Source organism: Vicia villosa, linkage group LG3 (genome assembly GCF_029867415.1).
Source record: "Vicia villosa cultivar HV-30 ecotype Madison, WI linkage group LG3, Vvil1.0, whole genome shotgun sequence".
Classification (NCBI taxonomy): Eukaryota; Viridiplantae; Streptophyta; class Magnoliopsida; order Fabales; family Fabaceae; genus Vicia; species Vicia villosa.
Window position 1 is genome coordinate 198763156 of NC_081182.1, and position 13107 is coordinate 198776262.

The window sequence follows — 13107 nt, forward strand, 5'->3', positions numbered from 1 at the left end:
AAGAGTGGTGTATATATATATATATATATATATATATATATATATATATATCAATTTTTTATAATTTTTTAACAAAATATAATTAATTAGAAATAATAAAATTAGTTTTTAAATTAAAAGGTAAATATTAAATATAAATTGAGGGGACTTAAAAAAAATAGGAATTAAGCCTCCAAATTATAGTTAATTTATAAATAGGACATTTTAGCATAATCTAAATAAAACTTGAGGCCATTATTTTTTAATTATGTCACTTCAAAGTGTGACCAAGAATATATATATTTTTTCCCTTATATACTACTACATGCATAGGGACAAGAAAGATATAGACTTATACAGTTATACCTAACGATGGAAATTGGAAATAGATAAAAGAATATATGGACACAACACAATCAATAAACCATCGGTCAATCGATGTTAAATAAGTGGAAATAGATAAGAAATATATGGAGTATATTATTAACTTATTTTTGTTGACACAATCAATCTACGAGTCACTGTAGCATTTTCTTCTATACGTTTCAACTTGCAACACTTTACTAATAAGTCTCCTGTGAAACTGCATTATCGTCTACCTTGCATTGCATATTCTTTGTACACTGTTGAACTAAGTTATGGCGGCTATTCTTGGAGGAGCACTTCTATCGGCTTCCATGGAGATGTTGGTGAAAAAGATTGTTTCTAGTGAGTTTCTTGATTTGTTTCGGAGGACTAAGCTTGACGTTGAGCTGTTGGATAAGCTGGAGATAACACTGCTGAGTCTTCAATCTGTACTTTATGATGCTGAGGACAAACAGATCACTAACCCTGCTGTCAAGAAGTGGCTGGAGATGTTGCAAGATGCTGTCTTTGAAGCTGACCAACTGTTCGACGAACTCAACACTGAAGCTTTAAGGTGCAAAGCTGAAGGTGGTCAGGTTCTTAATAAGTTTTTGTCTTATTTTAAAAGGTTTAATAAAAAGATCAATTCTAAACTGCAAAAATTATTTGAAAGATTAGAACATTTGAGAAACCAAAATCTTGGATTGAAAGAAACTGTTTCCAGCGGTGTTTGGAGTATAACTCCTACAAGTCCTTTTTTGGGAGATGAATCTGCTATTTATGGCAGAGATGATGACAAAAAGAAACTCAAAGAGTTTTTGCTGTCAGAGGATGGTTGTGATGGTGGAAGTAAAATAGGAGTGATTTCCATTGTGGGTATGGGAGGGTTAGGAAAAACAACACATGCTAATCTCCTTTACAATGATCCTGATGTGAAGGAGAACTTTGAAGTTAGAGGGTGGGCACATATTCCAAAAGATTTTGTTGAGGTCACAGTCACTAAAACAATTCTTGAATCTGTCACTCAAAAAACAATTGCTGAGACTAACTTTGTTAAACTCAAAGTACAATTGCAGCAAACTTTAAAGGACAAAATGTTCTTGTTAGTATTAGATGATATGACGCATGAAAACTATCTTGAGTGGAATAGTCTAAGTGATATCTTTAATGTTGGGCAAATAGGAAGTAAGGTCATCATCACAGGTCGAGATGAAAGAGTTGCACTACCCACATTAAAATCTCTCTATGTCCACCGTTTAAGCTCTTTGGAAATTGAAGATTCCTGGTCTTTACTAGCCAGGCATGCATTTGTAGAAAGAAACTACCAACAACACCCCGATCTAGAAGAAATTGGTAGAGAAATTACAAAAAAATGTGGCGGTTTACCATTAGCTGCAATAGCACTTGGGGGTATTCTCCGGTTCATGTCACCGGATCGTTGGAGTGATGTGTTAAACAGTAGTATCTGGGAACAGACAAATGATGTGGTGCAGCCAGCTCTGCTATTGAGCTATCGTTATCTTCCAACTTCTTTAAAAGGATGCTTTGCTTATTGTTCAATTTTTCCAAAGAATTCAATCTTACTGAAAAAGACGGTGGTTCAGTTGTGGATGGCAGAAGACTTAATACCTCAGCAGAATAGTGAGAAAAGTTGGGAAAAAGTAGCTGAAGAATACTTTGATGAACTAGTTTCGAGGTCTCTTATACTTCAACGGTCCATTGATGATAAGTCAGAAGAGTTCATTGGTGATGAAAAAGCATGCTTTGAAATGCACGACCTCATCAATGATTTAGCTATGACAGTATCATCTCCATATTGCACTAGGTTGGACAAACATAGGCTAGATGAAAGGGTAGATAAAAGAGTGAGACACTTGTCATTCGATAAGGAAGAATATAACTCATACGATAAATTTGAAATATTGCATGGATTAAAAGGTCTACGAACCTTTCTACCCATGCCATTGCAAGATTCATCGGAGTATTCTAATTCCGTGTTGTCGAAATTATTTTCTGAATTGTTGTCGACAATGACACAATTACACGTGTTGTCACTTTCACACTTCGAAAATATCACTGAGATGCCAAAATCTATTGGAAATTTGATATATTTGCGATACTTGAATCTCTCTAGCACTCGAATTGAAAGTTTGCCTTCAGAAACATGCAAGCTTTACAATTTGCAGACGTTGTTGTTGTCAAGATGCGAGGAACTCACTGAATTGCCAAAAGACATGGGGAAATTGGTGAAACTACGCCACCTTGACATCCGAGGCACTAAATTGGAGAAAATGCCGGCACAAATGTCCAAATTAAAAAATCTACATACATTGTCTGACTTTATTGTGAGTAGTGTTAAGGAGTTTGGATTGGAGATTGAAGATCTTGGAAAATATCCCCATCTACGAGGAAGTCTTTCCATCTCACAACTTGAAAATGTGATTGACTCATCCCATGCTTCTCAAGCAAACTTGGAGATGAAAAAAGAAATTGACGAGTTGGAATTAAGATGGTCTCACATTGTTCCTTCAAACTCACAAATACAAGTACTCGAATGGTTGCGTCCGACGACAAATTTGAAGAGTTTGACCATCTACAAATTTGGTGGAGACAAATTATCAAATTGGGTGGGAGATCCTTTATTTGTAAACATGGTGTGTTTGAAGATCACAAGGTGTAAAAAAATTTCAGTGCTGCCATCTCTGGGGAAACTAAGTAATCTTAAAGAACTCTCATTTTCTGGGATGCATTCACTAAAGAGTGTTGATACCATGTTCTATGGAAGTGGCTCTTCTTCATTTCAACCATTTATCTCTTTAGAGACTCTGAGCTTTGAAGATATGCCAGAGTGGGAGCAATGGAAGTTGATTGGAGGTACATTGTTAGGGAGCAAATTCAAGAACCCTAACAAAACTACTAAAAACTCTAAAACTACAAGACAAATAAAACTAGGCTAAGAAAATAAAGATAAAACATAACTTTTGATTTCATTCATTGATTTTCAAGTGTCAAAGACATTACATATATATAATAATACTAATGGATAGTAAACTAAAGGCCCAATACTAATTAAAACCCAATTCAACAACATTTAAAGATCCTAATAACATTCTAGAGAACATTATAAAATAAAATACTAATATAAATTCTACTCCTAATTTAATATCTAAAATATTTATTTAATCCTAATTCTTACTCTATCATTACTCACCTCTTCAAAAACAACCTTGTCCTCAAAGTTGTAAAATAAAACTATCAAATACTGGATTTTTTTTTTTTTTTAAGATAATTGAAATGAAATTGGAGTCTTTCTTATAAAAATGTGGTTGAGAAATTTGAAGGAACATGTGATGTGAGTGGTCATGAAAAAATGGGTGGGTTGTAAATTTCAAAAAAGTTGCCAGCTTGTCTTTCAAATTGAACTAGTAACAAACCCGTGCATACGCACGGGTTCTGGTCTGTTACGCGCATTTGTTTATATAATATATTTATTTTAAATAGAAGGTTAAAAAAGAAAAAATATTTAGATCAATAATAAAAAAAATTCGTATATAAAAATATTTAGATCAATAATAGTTTTTTTTTCGTATATCATTTTTGGATCAAAAATATTTGATCATAAATATCATTTCTCGTATATAAAAATATTTAGATCAATAATAGATTTTTTTCCCGTATACAAATATTATTTTTTTCTTAGATATCATTTACAATATTTGGATCAATAGTAAATTTACGTATATAAAAATATTTAGATCAAAAATAGATTTTTTTTCCCGTATACCATTTTTTAATACAACATATTTAAATCATAAATACCATTTTTCGATAAAAATATATAGATTAATAATAGATATTTTTTCTCGTTTACAAATATTATTTTTGTTTAGATATTATTTACCAAAATATTTGGATCAATAGTAAATTTTTGTATATAAAATTATTTAGATGAATAATAATATTTTTTTTCGTATACCATTTTTTAATAAAAAATATTTGAATCTTAAATACAATCTAGTTGATACATATGCGTTCGCATGGGTACTGATATGGTAGGCACATTTTTTTCCAAAATATAATAAAAATGAAATGAAAGAAAATTAGTTTATAAATCATAACTTAAAATAAAGTCAAATTTATTTTAAAAAATAATCAAACACATTAAAATCAATTATACACCTTTAAAATTAGTTTTGATTTTTTTAAATAAAAATTAAAGATACATTTATCAAAATTTTGAATTTTTTTTGTTAATCATTCATTATTAGGGTAGTTACATGTAACCAATTGCTTCATGATCATATTTAAATTATTTGTCGTATTTCTATGTAACTAAGTTAAACTCATAATGTTGAGAAAAAGGAAAATGTAAAACAAAAGTTGATTAATAAAAGTAGGGGTGATTTGGATCAATTTGGATCTAAAATCACCCCTCCAAATCGTTCTTGTTTCTCTATTAGTTAAATAAGTGGTTTTCACATATATTTAGTGTTTTTTTTTTTGGTGATTTCGTCATTTTAGTGCGTCGTTTGTTTTGATTTACCGTCTTTGTGCGGTGTATTTTTGTTTTTCTGTCGTTGTGCGCAGTGTTCATTTGTTTCAGGTTGAAAGATGACTTTCGATCTAGTGCAGATCATAACCATGTCTTTGGTGCCATTAACGCTACAGATTTGGAGGCATGAATATTTCAAACATTTCAATATAGTCATAGTTATATTCATAGGCATATACAATTTACCGTTTTATGCTATTAACATGGATGCTGTGAGTTTGTTTACAGATTTATCCTTTTTGTTTTTGGCGATTTTTAAATTGTATTACAACAATGTACTCAATCGAAATGAATATTTTATTTAGTAAAAAAAATAAAAGTAGGTGCATGTCATAGGATATTGATTTGTTGGAACTCTGCATTAATTATGCTACAGATTTTTAAAATGTGGCCGTGTTGGTTAGGGATGTCAATGGGGCGGGGCGGGGCGGGGATATATTCCCATCACAATCCCCGCCCTCGAATTTATTCCCCATTCCCACTTCGGGGAAATTTTCTCCCCCATCTCCGTCCTCGCGGATCTCCGCGGGTCCCCACGGATCCCCGCGGTTCATGCGGAGATCCATAAACAAAATTTTTTTTATTTATTATTTTAAATCAAATTAATAGTAAAAGCTTCAAAAACTAACCACAAAAAATTTAGAAATTATTCCTTTATGATAAATATATTGTTTTAACAATATTTAATCTATAATATTGAGTGTCATGACCACCAAAATTTCAAAAAAAAAATTAAAATAATCATTTAGATCCCACTCTTTTACAAACAATACATATATATTTTTAATTTTTGTATAAGATTAATCATATGAAATGAAAAATAAACTTACATAATAATTTAAAATTATACATAAATTCAGGACATTATGCTATTTTAGGCGGGGCGGGAGATATTTACGCCACCCCCGTCCCCGAAGTGTCTTCGGGGAGACTTTGTTCCCCATCCCCGTCCCCGTAGGGGAAAAATTCCCTGTCTTTGGGGCTCCAAACAGGAAATCCCACGGGGATCCCCGCTAACGGAGATAAGTTGACAAGTTGACATCCCTAGTATTGGTCCTATTGTCTACTTTAGTGTAGGAGTTGACATGATTTAGACAAATAACTATTATATATTAATATATAAATTGCAAAATAATATTACATATCAAAATTGTATTGATGATTGATAACTTTTTTTCCTTATGTTATTGCCATGTGACCACTAATTACTTGTATATAGTTTAGCCACCCGCATATCGGAATATTAATTAATTTGTAATAATGTCACTTGTTGATTTGATTTTATAAATCAAACCGTGATATATATAAACTTAAATAATTTATATTTAAAACTATATTTGATTAAATAAAAATTAAATTTTTTTTATCTTAATAGTAAAATTAAAGATATTAAAAATAAATCTATAACTTTAAACAAAAGTTTAGATCAATTTTTAATAATGTATTCCCATTAAAAATTGAAACAAACCACGTATATGGGTTTAGACCTATTAAAAATTGGGGGTTTAGACCCATTAAAAGTTGTGATGAATGCATAAATTATTGAAAAAAACCACGTATTTCTTATATTTAAATCAATCATACATGTATAATGTTATAAACATGTATCCTAATATTTTCTCGTATTTCTCGTATTTGAAGCAGTTGTACATTTTTTTATCGTATGACTGTGGTATAAACAACACCAACTAATAATAACATAAATTTTAAAATTTTAAAATTTAATACTGAAAAAGATTTATTTTTTTCTATTTCCATTTAATGTATCTTAAATACAAATTAAGAATCATTTATAATGAAACATTCTTTAAAAGAAAATGAATGAATGCAATTATTTGTATATTATTTCTTACCAAATTAAAAAGGACCACAATAATAAGATAATATTGTATGGTACTACTTTATAATTACATCAACGTGCATCACTTTATTACTAATAAATTGATTCTGTGATAGTTTTAGCCTTTTCAACTGCAAAGTTTTTCTCCCATTGATTTTACACTTTTAGAAAAAAACTTTGTCTAAATTCAATTATCTATAATTTAAGAATTTTCAATTGATTAATCACCAATTAACTTTGGCAAAGTTTTATGGGTTTCTTGGAAAATTGGTTTTGAAAAGGTGGCAGAGAACTGTCCCTTTCATGATTATCACGTTAAGAAAAATTAATGATGGCAATACACGTGTCGCATGAAGGTGAAGGGAGAAAAAATTACAGATCATCTGACGGTTGAGGGTTGTTGTTTCTTGAGTAGTACGAAATGCAAAAAAAATTGATCTAAACTACCTCATCACTCATTCACTCTCAATCACTCATCCTCTTTTATTACCCTTTATTTTAAAATTCTAGAAACTACCACATCCCACACATACACTTAGATTAAGTCATAAAGACAAGTTCATATTCTTTTCTCTATGATTCACAGTTCACACAACTCTAACTTAACCTCACCATAAAATTCTCGCCACACCTTCCATCAAACTTTTTCACAACAAATCTAAACATATTCAAACTCTTCTTTCTCCATCTTAAGTTTATTTCTTGTCTGATGTGCATGAAACCTTTTTTTCTCTCCATATGTTCAAGCAAAAGCGATACGACTTTAACATATTGGAGACACACAATACAACTTCTTAGATGAGTTTGGATTTAAGTTTTTTGTTTTCTTTTAGATCTAGTTTTGTTTGCTTCTAAATGGTAAAAAGAAAATTTAGTCTTTTTATGTTCATTTTTTCCAAGATCTAGTTTTTTGGTGTTATTTATTTATACAAAAACCTTCTCTTTTTTCTCTGTTTCATTTAACTAATTTTGTTTTAAATTATTTATGTATCAACATTTTTTTCTTCTAAGATTACAAATTTTCTTATACTTTTTCATATTTAACAACTATAATGAAAAAACTATCTATTTATTTTAAATCTAATATTTTCATCTTAAATTTGTTTAAAATCTACAGTAAAAGAAATGGGAAATAGATAAATGTGGTATTATTGTATTGATTCTCTTATGATTCTTTGTAATCTATGATAGTTTAATGGAAATTGAAAAAGAAATGATAAAAATATTCAGATAAAAAAAGATGTATCTTTAGTGTTGAAAAAGATAAAGAGTTAGCGAAAAATTGAATGTAAGCCGGAGAAGGAAGCAACAATTTAGAAGGAAATACGAGTTTGTTCTATAAGATATTCAACAAAGAATGACTAAGAAGCACCTCTGAAATCAAGCTCATTCTTTCCTTGCTAAAATAAGACTGCAAAGATCAATTTAATGGTGATAAGATTGTTAGGAACCAATCAATATTATTAGAAGAAAAAAAAACAATCACAAAAATAAAATATACAATTTTTATCTAGAAAATCTTACCTGCATTTGGATTAAGAAGATGAACACTTACTTCCACAACAAACCTGTCTGAAAAATTAATCAAAAGAATAATGAGTTACACAAATCGTTAACCATCTCTGAAAAATAGAAATAAAGAGAAGAAAGAATAATCAAAATATTTATAAACCATTTTCATAAATAATTTTTTCATAAACCATTTTTGTAAACCATTTTGAAAGAGAGAGAGAGAGAGAGAGAGAGGGAGAGAGAGAGAGAGAGAGAGAGAGAGAGAGAGAGAATATGATAAGAAGATGATGAAGAAAGAAGAGGAAGAAAGAAAGTAAAGTGGAAAGAGAAGTGCTAGAGAGAAAGGAAAAGGTAGTGGGAGAGAGAAACGAAAAAGAAGATTTGGAAAATAATACATTGATGTGATGAGAGCAGGTTTTCTACATCAGAAAAAGTGTTCACTCAAAAAGTATTTGAAAATTCAAAAATAGTACTTTTTTAGTTACTATTTTGTTGTAGTTGAACTACTAATAGAAAATGTGTTTGCAATTTGTACATAAATGAAAGTAAGTCTATTTGAGTTAGAACCAATAGTACATTTTGGTTGCAAAAAGTAATTTTTGGACACAAAATGCCCCTAAATCAATGAGGTGGAGGGCAAAGAAAAAAGGTTAAAATTGTGTATTCCAGAGCATCTAATTTTCTTATATTATAGATTCACGTGATGGCCAAAGTGGGTGTATTCTATTCTATTCACGTGATGGCCAAATTGAATACCACATTAACTCAATTTTTTTTAAAATGAAAAGATGCAAAATGAGTATACGTGACGTGAACAAAGTGGGAGGGATGGTGTGTAGTGTGCACCTTAAATGACACATTTAATTCAAAATGAATTAAATGAATGATGATGAATGATCCATTGGATTAAAGAAGTATCCAATGAGAGAAGGGATACAGCTGGAATTGCAGGCGCGTGGGAACGTTTTACAATTGTTCTTTCTTCCTCTTTATTATTTCTCTCTCCTCTTTTCTTATTCTCTCTCATTCCCGTACTATTTTTCTTTTTCTCTTCTTCTATTTCTCTGTTCCTTTTCCTTCTTCTTCCAAGTAAAATAAAAGATGGTGGTGGTTTCGGCGGCGGCCGTTGAAAATATGACGGCATCTCTGATGATGACGGTTGTAATTTTGATGGCTTGGCATATGATAGCGAAAGTGGTATTGTAAATGTTGACCAAACGTAAATTGCAAAAATCGCCGGAGATACTGTTACCGGAAAAGACACCGGAAGTGTTACCAAAGAAATTTTCAAAGGTGTTACCGTTGTTTTTGTCGGTGGTTGTTCCAAATCTGAAAGTGTTGCTCGAGGAGATGATACCGGAGATGATTTCAGAAGTGTTGTCTGAGCTTTCATCGAAAGAGAAGATGACAGAAATGTTACCGGATTTGTCTTTGAAATTGTCGCCGGTGGTGTTGCCGGAAATTTCACCGGAAAAAATGCCGGAGTTCGTAAAATCGCCGAAGAAGATGACAGTAAAACCGGAGTTGTTACCGCTGTTTTCGTCGGGAGTGGCACCGTAGATGAGTTTTCTGAATCACATACCTTTTCTATGCCTTCTTTTTCTGCTGGCTGTTTTCCATAAGTTCGCCTGAATGAATATTTTTCTTTCAAAAACTTTTGTGAGTTTTTGAATGAATCTGAAAGATTTTGAATATCTTTCTTCAAATCTTCTCTATATTTGTTTGAAATCTCATGAGACTCAATCAAATATTGTTTTAGAGTTTCTAACTCTTGGTAAAATGTTTCTGATGGTGAAATGGAATTTTGAGGTTGTTGTTGGTGTGAAATGTATGGGATAGGTGAAGGGTATGAAATGTGTGGGATATATGATGGTGGATATAATGTGTATGGGTTAGATGATAAAGGTGGTGTGGTTGAAACAGTGGAATAATAAGGATGGGTTGGAGGAATGCTCCATTGATGAAATGGATGTGTGAAGTTGGAATACTCCATGGGAGAGATTGAGTGCAAGGATGAAAGCACCAATTGTTAGGGAGCAAATTCAAGAACCCTAACAAAACTACTAAAAACTCTAAAACTACAAGACAAATAAAACTAGGCTAAGAAAATAAAGATAAAACATAACTTTTGATTTCATTCATTGATTTTCAAGTGTCAAAGACATTACATATATATATAATAATACTAATGGATAGTAAACTAAAGGCCCAATACTAATTAAAACCCAATTCAACAACATTTAAAGATCGTATAACATTCTAGAGAACATTATAAAATAAAATACTAATATAAATTCTACTCCTAATTTAATATCTAAAATATTTATTTAATCCTAATTCTTACTCTATCATACATCTATAGAGTTTCCTAGTCTTATATGCTTGTCTCTAGACAGCTGTCCAAAACTGAAAGAAAACATACCTAGCAACCTTCCTAAGCTTGAAAGTTTGTCACTTAAACATTGTCCCAAACTTGAAGGGATGACACCCAACAATCTTCCTTCTCTTGCCGTCCTTAGCTTAAGTGATTGTCCCTTATTGATGGGGTCAAAACATTCTATCACAAACCCACCATCTGGCTTATTCAGCCAATTGGTGATTTGTCTCAATTCTCTTCAAAAGTTGACCTTATACAATATTCCATCTCTAACATCCTTTCCGATAGACGGTCTTCCAAAAACCTTACGATCTCTCTCTATCACTCTTTGTAGGAACCTGGAGTTCTTTTCTCATGAATCTTTTCATAATTACTCATCACTCGAGGAATTGGAGATATCCAATAGTTGTGATTCAATGACATCATTTACCTTGGGCTCTCTCCCTGTCCTCAAAAGTCTACATATTTCCGATTGTAAACATTTAAAATCCATATCAATAGCAGAAGATGCATCCGAACCAAATCTAGTGTTTCTTAGAATCATCGCAATAGGGGTATGTGATGAACTGGAGTCAGTTTCCTTAAGTCGATTACCCATTCCTAAACTCAGTTATTTAAGTTTGTGGGGTTGTAAGAAGTTAAGTTCTCTACGATTCACTCTAACTAGCCTTCAAGAAATGGCAATTCATCACCTTCCAAATCTGCAATCTTTTCCCATAGATATGCTTATCAATTTGCGGGAACTGTCGGTCGGCAATGTTGGAGGGATTTTGTGGAATATAACTTGGCAACATCACACTTCTCTTTCAAAGCTGGCTATTTGGGGTGATGATATTGTGAAGGCGCTGATGGAAAGCCAAGTTCCGTTTCTACCCACTAATCTCGTTTCCTTACGTATCTATGGTTTTGAAGATATAGAATGCTTGGATGGGAAGTGGCTTCAACATCTCACCTCTCTCCATACACTTGATATTGGTTATGCACTCAAGCTCAAGTCGTTGCCAGAAAAGGGGGAATTGCCTTGCTCTCTTAAAAAACTGCATATCAATTATTGTCCGTTGTTGGAAGCAAATTTGCAGAGGAAGAAAGGGAAAGAGTGGCGTAAGATTTCTCACATTCCCATAATATATGTAAACGACGAAATCATTGAATGAGTATTACATAAAGGTGAGTCACGAAAATACATCTTTAGTGTTTCCTGTTATAAATATTATCAATAAATATGTTTAATTTCACGTGTTTATGGGTAACATTTTCTTCCTAATCTAGGTTTTCATTCCATTTGGGGTTCAAATTGAATGAAATGCTTCCTCGTTCTCACATCAAAACCCCTTTGATTCTTCATTATATTGTTGCTGCTGACATGGAGGAGATTCTAAGAGAAGAAACAGCAAAACAAGAGACAACAACTGTATGTGTTTTCTCAATCTGTTATGCATTACTTCATTTATATATCCGTTGTCTACCCATTACAAATATTTCCCTGCTTAGTGAGGGGATATTCTTTGTCCAGGAAAGAAAGGTTTTATGAGCTTGGAATAATATGGATGTCACAAACAAACAGGATTGCAAGAAAGTGTTTGCATCTCCTCTGATGCATTTAACCAAATGTTTGACTCGCCAAAGCTACAACATGGCTGTGAGTATTTTTGAGAAGATATCAATTTCTATTTAATGTAGATATGTTTACTCTTACATGAGAGGAAAGGAACTCTAGTGAGTGTACATTGATTTATTGCTTTGAAATTTATGAAAGAAAATTGAAAAGCATGTTAATTTAATATAATTTTGAAATAAACTAATTAGTTTGGAATTTTTAAAAGATGTGTTTTTGTCCAACTAAGTTATAATGCTTTTTATGCATACATGTTATGTGTCGATGAATTTGAATCCCAACTTTCAAAGCATGGAAGTCTTTAAGAAACAATACTTTTATGACTAGCACCCATAGCTGTGAGTATCCCTATTCCATTTTCATTAGAACGATGACTAATTTAGTACTATTCATTTTAAAGCCAAATTATGTTTCTATAACAGGCTTCCTCAACATTGTTGTGCATGGCTACAAATTGCTAGTATTTTTTCGGAAGAGGTGAAAAATCATGGCCCAACTGCAGTTTCTATAAGAGATATAATGCTTGGATGGAAAGTAGCGTTAATTCCATCTTTGACTCTTTCACTTCTTTTTTCAGCCCCAAATCTTCCACTTTGTCTTCCTTTGTGGTTGTGTTGCCACCTTTCTCTAATTCCTTTAAAAACAACTCAATTTCTTTTTCTTCTTCTTGAGTAAGTACATTAAAAGAATCAACAAGAGATCTCTCTAGAGGGCTAGAAAGATGAATTTGATTTGCCACTTCTTCCACAATCTCTTCAGTAACATCCATGCGAAAGCAATCGTTTTTGTCTTTGGGTTGTTTCATGGCATCGAAAAGATTAAAACATACCTCTTCATCTTGGACTCTTAACTTCATTATACCATCATCGATGTCGATCATCATCCGA

The 13107-nt window shown here is 31.9% G+C and overlaps 1 protein-coding gene across 1 annotated transcript; it reads left to right on the forward strand.

Annotated features, from left to right (window-relative positions):
• The first annotated feature begins 449 nt into the window (after positions 1-449).
• On the forward strand, positions 450-11791 carry LOC131593257 (putative disease resistance RPP13-like protein 1). Its single transcript, XM_058865607.1, has 2 exons — positions 450-3202; positions 10583-11791. The coding sequence occupies exons 1-2, from the start codon at positions 618-620 to the stop codon at positions 11757-11759; spliced, it is 3762 nt and encodes a 1253-aa protein (XP_058721590.1). The 5' UTR covers positions 450-617; the 3' UTR covers positions 11760-11791.
• Positions 11792-13107: the final 1316 nt, after the last annotated feature.

Excerpts from the sequence above, each read along its gene's own strand:
- LOC131593257 (XM_058865607.1), top strand. The coding sequence starts at position 618 with ATGGCGGCTATTCTTGGAGGAGCACTTCTATCGGCTTCCATGGAGATG. Across the intron at positions 3,203-10,582 it reads TGGAAGTTGATTGGAGGTAC|ATCTATAGAGTTTCCTAGTC; the intron begins ATTGTTAGGGAG and ends ACTCTATCATAC.